Source organism: Ichthyophthirius multifiliis, assembly GCF_000220395.1.
Source record: "Ichthyophthirius multifiliis unplaced genomic scaffold scaff_1120509251131, whole genome shotgun sequence".
NCBI classification, from domain to species: domain Eukaryota; phylum Ciliophora; class Oligohymenophorea; order Hymenostomatida; genus Ichthyophthirius; species Ichthyophthirius multifiliis.
Window position 1 is genome coordinate 24,421 of NW_004086175.1, and position 9,225 is coordinate 33,645.

The following is a 9,225-nucleotide window of genomic DNA, read 5'->3' on the forward strand; positions in this document are numbered from 1 at the left end:
TAATAAAAAAAAATACATTAAATATTTTATATTCGCTTTTTTTATTTTATTTTTAAAATATAAAAAAAACTTAACTTATATTATATTATATTATAAAAAAAAAAAAATTACATATTCAACCATAAATAATATTATAACAAAAATTTCATTTTTAATTTTTCTAAACACTTTCATCTTTGAAAATATTTTACAAATCCTGCAGTCTATAAAAACTGGCATTTTAAGATTTTTCAAATAATTTAAGAAGTAAAAAATAAAATTATTCATTATTTAAATTAATATCTAAATATTAAATTGCTTAAAATAATTAATCTTTATTAAAAACTTATAATTTTTTAGTTTCTGGATTTAAATTTAATTAAGAGTTAATAACATCAAAATTTTTATTAAAAATCTTAAAAAAAATTAAAAAATTAAAAAAATTTAAATATATTATACATCTTTCAAATATTAATAATTTTATTCTTCTTATTAATTAGAAAATATATAAAGTTTTCCTATAACATACTTAAGTCTGCTTTTAATTAAAATATTATCAGCCTCTAAATTATCGTTTATTTATATTCTATTTTAATTATTGTCTTCAACTAAATATCTTGATAATTAAAAAGCTTTTTCTTTATTTAAATTAAAAGGTTCTTTTTACAAAATTTCATTTATTTCTCTAATCGTCATTTTCCCTTTTTCTTCTACTTTTTAGTTGAAAAAAACCTAATTTTTATGCTATAAAACACTATTTTTTTTTTTTTTTACTTCATTTAAAACATATTCTAATGAATTTTTTTTTAAACTTAATTAATAATTAATATATTATTATATTTATTATATTTGAATTGTTGTTATAGGATCTAAATATTTAAAATTACTCTATCTTTTTCTTTGTTCTTCTTATTATTATAATTCTTTTTCTCTAATTTTCTCTTATAATGTTTTTTAATAAGCAATTGATGCTTGCTCTTATTCTTGTTATACTTATTCATTTCTATCAAAAATTTCTTAAAAATAGTTATTACTTTTATTTGTTTATTCATTTTAATTAGAAGATATTAATTTATCTATTTCTATCTAAATAAATTCATTACTTTAAGGTATTTTTTTATTTTATAATTAACTTTTAAGCATTTATATTTATTTTTAGTGAAATTGCATATCATTCTATTTTAAATTTATATTTAATTTTTTTAAATAGTATTTACTTTATATTTTATTTCTATATCATTATAACTTTACTATAATTTATTTATTTCATTTTATAATTAAATTATTTTTATTTATGTATTATCATCTTAAAATTAATTTTATTATTTCATATAAGTATTTATTTATTATTTATTTTCTTCTTATAATTAATAAATTTTTTCTTGTTAATGACTTATAATGCCTTTTTGTCTTTCCATTTAAGTCTAATAATTTTTAATCTGATTCTTTAAAACTAAAATTTGTCCTTATTTTGCATTAAAGTTTGTTTCTATTTCTAGTCTAGTCTTTGAATATAAAATATATAAATATATATTAATTGTTCTGATATTTATTTTTGTTACTGTTATTTTATTTTAAAAACTTAATCAAATAAAAAAAAATGGATAAAATCTTTTTTATAAATATCGAGTTTTTAAAAAAAAATTACAGGAAAAAAAATAAAAATAATTAAAAAATTAAAAAAAAAAAACAAATATTGTACTTATAATTAAGTAATTTTATCTTCTAAAATTTTAATAATAGATTTTAACTAAACCTATTCTTATTTTAATTCTTTAATCATACAATCTGATAAAAAAGATTTGTTTTCCCCTATATTTTTATTACTATTTCTATTATATTTAAATACATAAAAAAACAAACAAATAAATTTAAATATATATATTAATATATTTTAATATTTTTTAACTTTTAACTTTTATTATTATGATATCCTTATAAATCAAGCTTTGATTTCATTTTTAACATTTCTTAAATACAAACTTTTAATTCTGTTTCAAGTTCTTCAATTCGTGTTTTCAAAACACTTTTTTTTAAATTATCAATTTCATTATTTTTTTCTTAAATTTCATTTTTCAAGTATTTATTATCTTTCTTTAATTTAAAAACTAAAATTGACTATTATTTTATCTTTAAAATATATAATAAATATTTTTTTTAATACTTCAACAGTATTTTGATTTAAATTATTTAAAAAATAATCTTATTTTTAAATATTGGCTATTACTTATTATAATTTATCATTTTCTTTGTTTATATGACTAATTTTTGTTTTCAATTTAACATTTTCTCTCAACAAAAGATTGCATTTATCTTAAACTTAAAGTTAATTTTCATATAAAATTTCCTTTTTTTTAAAAAAAAAATAAATATCAATATAAGAGAATAAATATAAAATAAAAACTTTAGATTTTTTTATATTTTTGGGAAGCAATTTTTTAATGTTTTAATTAATAAATTTATTGTCAATTTCCGAAAAAAACAAATTATTATTGCTTTAAAATATCTTATTAGCAGTTCTTTTATTTTTAATAGATTTACCACTCAAATATTATTAATTTAAACTATCATAATTAATAAATTTTTAACTTTGAACTGTATTCAAAATTTAGTTCATATTTTAATTTGGTTATAAAGTATTTTGTTATATCTAAAAATATTCACTTAAATCTATACTTTTTCCTTTGTTTTCAGTAATTACTTATAACCTTTTTTTATCAAATATAATTTATACATATTTTTATGAATAAAAATATTATTTTAAACTCATTTGCATTGCTTTATTATCGAAATTTGTCAGCAAACGAATAATTAGGATTCGATAATTAATTTGCTTACTATGTGTTTTAAACTTTGGCACTAAAAGGTCTTGTATTAATTCTTTATTTCTTATTTTTATTGTTTTTGATTTATTTTGATTTTATATATATATATTACTGTATCTTAATATTTATTAAAATAATCTATTTATTAGTTTTTTTGGGTGTTTCTATTTTCATATTATGTTATGTCCCTATTCAATTTTTTTTTTATAAATGTTTAATTTTATATTTATTTAAATTATTAATTTCAACATGATCAGAAAATTAGTCTTTTATTTTTAAAATTAAATGATTTTCGAATAAATATTTATTAAAATAAAATGTATATATTTTAAAAAATAAAAAATATAATTGTGTTATTAAAAAATAATATTTTATTTTTTCTTTATATACAAAATATTATGAAAAATATAAAAAATTATAAAATTTAATAAAACGATATATAAATATTAAATAATAATCTTAAATTAAAGGTGTATATATATCATTGATTAGATTTAAAATAATAAAAAAATATTTAATTTTTAATTAAATATTTTATTATATTACCTTAAAATAAAAATTACTTTCAAAAAAAAAAATAAAACATTTTTTAAAAAATAAAACTAAACATAAAATAAAATATTATTAAAAAAAAAAAAAATAGTCAGCATATAACGTAAAAAGAAAAATATATATATATATATATAAAAGTAAAAAATAATTTAACAAAAAAGAACTATTCACCGATATCAGTAAAGCATGATGGATACGAAAAAGATATTTTAATATCGCAATTAAAATCAGAAATTTTTGAAAGAAAATAAAATGAAAGATAATTTTAAGAAATAATTTAATTAAATAAAAACTTAGAATCTCAATATTAAAACTTAAAAGAGGAAAGGTTTAGAATGGAAAATGAACTAAAATAAAAAAATCTTGAACAATTAAAATAAATATCTTAGCTAAAAACAAAAAATGATAACTTAGAAACCTAACTTACAGAAAAAAAGATAGAAATCTAAGAATTAAGAGCTGAAAATATCGCTTAAAAGGAAATATGTGATCATAGATATATGGAAAATTAAAGACTAAAGCAAGAAAAGATGCATTTGGAAGAAATAATAAATAGATTATAAAATGAATAGAACAATTAAAAGTCAGAAATTGAATTTGCTAAAGAAAAATAGCGAAAAATGCTAAATGATATTGAATATGTTACAAACAATAACGAAAGTTTAATACAGAAAAACCAAGAATAAGAAAAATATATAAGATAAATAGAATATGAGAAGAATTAACAAGAAAAAAATGCGAACTAATAAAATAATAAAGTATAAATTTTGGAAATGGAAATATTAAATAAAAATGAAAGTTTAAAAAATTAATAAAACCAGATTTTAGAAATAAAATAAATCAATATTAATTTATAATAAGAATGTCAAGATTTAGAAAAATAAAGAGATAAATATAAATAAGAAACTATAAATAATAATAATTAATTAAGAGAAGAAATTAGTAAAAATTTTAACTTAAATAATTAACTTATGGCTTTAGACTAATAATTTAGGTATTTTTAGTTAAAATATACTTTTCTTTAAAAATTATATTTTTATATAAAGAAATAAAAGTCTTTTTGTAGAAGATCTTAAAAATAAAATGGATGAACTTAAAAAGGATGTATAAGAAACTTTCGAATAAAACGATTATTTAGCAAATGAAGTTGAAATTCTTAAAAGAAATAATGATTAATTAAAGTTTTAGAATGAAGAAGTTTTATTTTATTTTTAATTTTAAATTTATATTTTTTTAGTTAGTTAGATAATTAGTACTCTTTAATGAATAAGATGAAGAAATAGTAAAAATGCTTGATAGAAAATAATAAGTAAAAGAACTAAAAAATAAAGTCGAAAACTTTATTTTATAAACTTAAGGAGATATTACTAAATAATAATAATAATATAGTTATATTTAAACTAATATTAAATAGAAAAACTTATAAGATCTATGATTTTATTTAAGTGTTTGATAAAAAATAAAATATTATTTATTAATCTATAAATTTATATCAAAATACGTATATATGTTTATTAAATATAAGGATATATTAATTAATATATGTTTTTTAATTTAGCAAGTATATAACCATGTAATACTTAAATAATAATAATAAAAAAATATCTATATAAAGTAATTATTAATTAAAAAAAAAAATATAAAATAAGTGAATACAAATATAAAATTTATATAAAAAAATGAAATAATTATTTTCAGGGGTATTTTTTATAGGGTCATCAACCTATTTTTATTCACAAAAAAAGCATTATATGCCGTCTTTTAGTACTCGATCATTGAATTATATTGATATTCGCGAAGAAATCCGTTAAAATATCCGAAATCCACCAAAAATAAATCTGACAAAAGACGAAATAGTATCTTTATTGATTCGTTTAGGGTATAATACATCAAGCACATATTCAAAAGAAGATCGAACTGGAGGATCAAATGGTTCAACAATGCGTTTTGAGAAAGAAAATAAAGATCCATAAAACTAAGGTTTAGAATATGCAAGAAATTTCCTTGAGACAATAAAAAATAGATATCCAGGCATCTCTTATTCTGATTTATGGATTTTAGCTTCTTATGTGGCAATAGAGGAAGCTAGAGGACCCAAAATTGAATTCGTTCCAGGCAGAAAAGACGCTTATTGGTAAAATAAATGTCCTCCTAATGGAAGATTGCCAGATTTAAACAAAGACAGTAAACATTTAAGGGAAGTATTTTATAGAATGGGTTTTTCAGATAAAGAAATTGTGGCTTTAATAGCAGGAGGACATCAGTTAGGAAAATAATATTATGAATTTTAAAAATATAAAACATATATTTTAAAATTATAACCAATTTAGTTTTCTAATGATTATTTCAAAAGTTTATTAGAAGAATAATGGATTGAAAAAAATTAAGATAATGGAGATATATTTTATATAAATTAAAATAATAATATAAAACAAATAAGGTTTCCTATAGATTTAGAATTAAAAAAGGATCCAGAATTAAGAAAATATTCAATTTTGTATAAGGAAGATTAATTATAATTTTAAAATGATTTTGCACAAGCATTTAAAAAATTAACAGAATTAGGATTTAAAGTATTTTGAAAAATAAATTAATAAATATTTTTTTATATTTGAATAAATTTATTATAAAATATATATTTATATATTATATAAAAAAAAAAAAAAATTTTTATATTTATATATATATATATATATTTATTTTAATTTTTATTTTAAAAAATATTTATATATGTAATATATGTAATATATTATATTAATATATATTTTTTTTTTTTTAAAGATTATTTAGATATTATAAAATATTTATTTTTATATATATATTTTTTTTATAAAATAAATTTGTTTATAATAAAGAAAAATAATAAAAAATATAAAAATTTATTAAAAATTATAATATTATTTGAAAATTAAATATATATAAATCATGTTTTTATAATTTATATTATTTTAATTTACATATTTTTAATTTTTACAATTTAAACTTTTTTAATATTAAAATTTAATTTTTTTTACAATTTTTATATATTTTATTAAGAAGATAAACACTTTTTTTATATATAATTATTTCATAAAATAAAAAAATATATAAAATTTTAAATAATTATAATATACATTAAAAATTTATAAATAAAAATTATAATTAAATTTTATTTTGTTTAAATTATGTTTTTTTTATTTAAAATATATAAATTTATTATTTTATTTTTAATTTTTTCAATTTTTAGAAAATAGATAATGGAAAAAATTAATTATAATATATCATGTTTAGGAAAAATTCTTGCTTAATCCCGCAAAAATCGTAAATAAGCCTAATAAGGTGCATTAAATCTTTCCTATTAGTTAATCTAATTAAAAAACGAAAAATAAATTTTTAAAAAATCAATTAGTTTAATAAAAAAATAGACGAAATCTAAACTAATTTAAAAGCTTGAAATTTAAATTTAAAAATAAGAAGTAAATTAAAAATTTTATTATAAAAAATAATAAAAAAAAGACATTTTAAGAAAATAAATAAAATGTCTAAAATTTAAAATTTGTATAATAAAAGAATGAAGATGAAAGGAAAAAATAAAAAGAAAATTTATAGAAAATACGTGAATTTACTTTAGGAAAAAATAAGGAAATTTATACATAAATAAAGGCTTAATCAAGGCTAAATGAAGAAAAAATAATTTTTTTTTTGAACGAATAAATTAGAAAAAATCAAATAAAGACAAATTAAATGAAATAATAATATATAAAAGGATAAATTTCCATTTAAAAATATAATGTTTCTTAAATATAAAAGTTTATGGAAAATTATAAGAATTAAATTTAAAACGAAATTTAATAAGAATAAATTATGCTTTAGAAAAATGCTTAAATGGAAAAATAAATAAATTATTTTTTATAAAATTTATAGAAATCTTAAGTTTTAGAAAAAAATACAAGTCTTTTACTTAAAGATGCTGTTTCTTTAGATTCTCGTTTACTTTTAAATAAATATCAACATCAATTTCTCAAATGTAATAAAAATTTATCATAAAAATTAATCACAGACAGTTGTAATTATAAATAGTTCAAAGAAAATAATTATTATACTTAATTAAATGATGATGTAGATATCAATAATGCCCTTTAAAATATAAAAATAAACGAAAATTATTTAATTTAGAATGTTAATACTTATATTAGTTAAAATGAATTGAATTCTTAAACTTCTAATGGTGTAATCGAAATAAATAAAAAAAAAATTCTAAAGAAAGTTCCCAAAGTCTGAGTCATAAATAATTTATGCTATAATATTTTTGTCAAACAAAAAAAAAATATTTATAAGTATATATATATATGTTTTAATAAATATTTTTTTTAAGTTATATTTTTAATTATATTATATTTTTATTTTATTTTTATAAATTAATAAATAAATAAAAAAAAAATGGAAGTAAAAGTGGGCGATAGATATAAAGTTGGTCATATTATTGGATAAGGTTCATTTTGTAATGTTAAATTAGGTTTTTTAATACAAATAAAAATATTATATAAATGTATTTTTTATAACTAAATAAAAGGATTTGATACAAAAAACGAAGACGAAGAAGTTGCAATAAAATTTGTATTTTTTAATAAAAAAATGTTTTTAATCTTAAAAAATATTAAAAAAAGGAAAGAAAAGATAGCCCTTTTCCTTAATTATTATTTGAATCGAAATTATATAAAATTTTGTAAGGAGGAGGTTTTAAATATTTTAATATTTATTTTTAATTAATTTGAAAAAAGTTGGAATTCCAAATGTAAGATGGTTTGGAGAAGAAGGAGATTTCAACATAATGGTTATAGATATATTAGGTTTAAATTTAGAGGATTTTTTCACATATTGTAATCGTAAATTTTCTTTAAAAACAGTACTTATGATAGCTGATTAAATGATCGAAAGAATAGAATATTTACATAATCATAATTTTATTCATAGAGATTTGAAACCGTCAGAATTTTTAATAGGTTAAGGTAAAAAAGCTGATGTTATTTATTTAATTGATTATGGTCTTGCAAAAAAATATAGAGATCCAAGAACTACTCTTCATATTCCTTATTAAAATACAAATAATTTAACTGGAACAGCGCGTTTTAGTTCTATAAATACTCATTTAAAAATAGGTTTTATTATGTTAATTTTTAAATGATTTTTATATAAATAAAAATAGAATAAAGTAGAAGAGATGATCTTGAAACAATAGGATATTGTCTTGTTTATTTTTTAAAAGGAACTCTTCCTTGGATGGGTATTAAAGTAGAAAACAGATAAGAAAAATATTAATATATCGAGGATAAAAAAATATCTACACCAATAGAAGTTTTATGTGAAGATTTACCAGGTTATTTAATTTTATATATAGTTAAATTCTAATAATATTCAAATAAAAAAGAGGAATTTATTACTTATTTGAAATATTGCAGAAGCCTTAAATTTGAAGAAAAACCAGATTATGTTTGGATAAGAAGACTGTTTAAAGATTTATTTTATAGATGTGAATATAAATGGGATTTAATTTTCGAATGGGCAGAAGTAGCAGTGGTAAAAAATATAAAATAAAAAATAAAAAATAATTAAAAAGCAAAAAGAAAAAGATATAGAAATAGAATAATAATATAATTAAGAGATAGATGAAGATAATAAAAAATGAAAAAAATATAAAAAAATATAAAATATTATAAAAAGAAAAATAAAAAAATAATATAAAAATAAAATAAGAAAAAAAATAATATATATATATAAATAAATAAAAACTTAATTAAATAAATAAATAAATAAATTAATAAATAGATAATTTTTTATTTATTTTCCTTTATAAATAACAAAAAACTAATTAAAAAATATTTTCGAAATC

At 15.7% G+C, this 9,225-nt stretch overlaps 3 protein-coding genes across 3 annotated transcripts, besides 15 other annotated features; all 3 read left to right on the forward strand. All coding sequences in view use genetic code 6, as the record gives it.

The window, feature by feature from the left end:
* The first annotated feature begins 385 nt into the window (after positions 1–385).
* Positions 386–435: a microsatellite.
* A 1,081-nt stretch (positions 436–1,516) lies between these two features.
* Positions 1,517–1,555: a microsatellite.
* Positions 1,556–3,188: 1,633 nt separating this feature from the next.
* Positions 3,189–3,227: a microsatellite.
* A 126-nt stretch (positions 3,228–3,353) lies between these two features.
* Positions 3,354–3,411: a microsatellite.
* A 131-nt stretch (positions 3,412–3,542) lies between these two features.
* On the forward strand, positions 3,543–4,791 carry IMG5_146250 (hypothetical protein; the record flags this gene model as incomplete). The annotated part of the gene is made up of 2 exons (XM_004031095.1): positions 3,543–4,350; positions 4,403–4,791. 2 exons carry the CDS (start codon positions 3,543–3,545, stop codon positions 4,789–4,791), a joined length of 1,197 nt encoding a protein of 398 aa, XP_004031143.1.
* A 136-nt stretch (positions 4,792–4,927) lies between these two features.
* IMG5_146260 (hypothetical protein) lies at positions 4,928–5,938 on the forward strand (the record flags this gene model as incomplete). Its single annotated transcript, XM_004031096.1, has 3 exons — positions 4,928–4,970; positions 5,235–5,619; positions 5,797–5,938. 3 exons carry the CDS (start codon positions 4,928–4,930, stop codon positions 5,936–5,938), a joined length of 570 nt encoding a protein of 189 aa, XP_004031144.1.
* Positions 5,939–6,316: 378 nt separating this feature from the next.
* Positions 6,317–6,369: a microsatellite.
* Positions 6,370–7,696: 1,327 nt separating this feature from the next.
* Positions 7,697–7,745: a microsatellite.
* Positions 7,746–7,775: 30 nt separating this feature from the next.
* IMG5_146270 (hypothetical protein) lies at positions 7,776–9,021 on the forward strand (the record flags this gene model as incomplete). Its single annotated transcript, XM_004031097.1, has 5 exons — positions 7,776–7,836; positions 8,117–8,494; positions 8,542–8,712; positions 8,764–8,912; positions 8,998–9,021. 5 exons carry the CDS (start codon positions 7,776–7,778, stop codon positions 9,019–9,021), a joined length of 783 nt encoding a protein of 260 aa, XP_004031145.1.
* Positions 8,914–8,944: a microsatellite.
* Positions 9,008–9,082: a microsatellite.
* Positions 9,008–9,100: a microsatellite.
* Positions 9,010–9,118: a microsatellite.
* Positions 9,010–9,150: a microsatellite.
* Positions 9,024–9,085: a microsatellite.
* Positions 9,031–9,093: a microsatellite.
* Positions 9,041–9,099: a microsatellite.
* Positions 9,059–9,165: a microsatellite.
* The last annotated feature ends 60 nt before the right edge of the window (positions 9,166–9,225 follow it).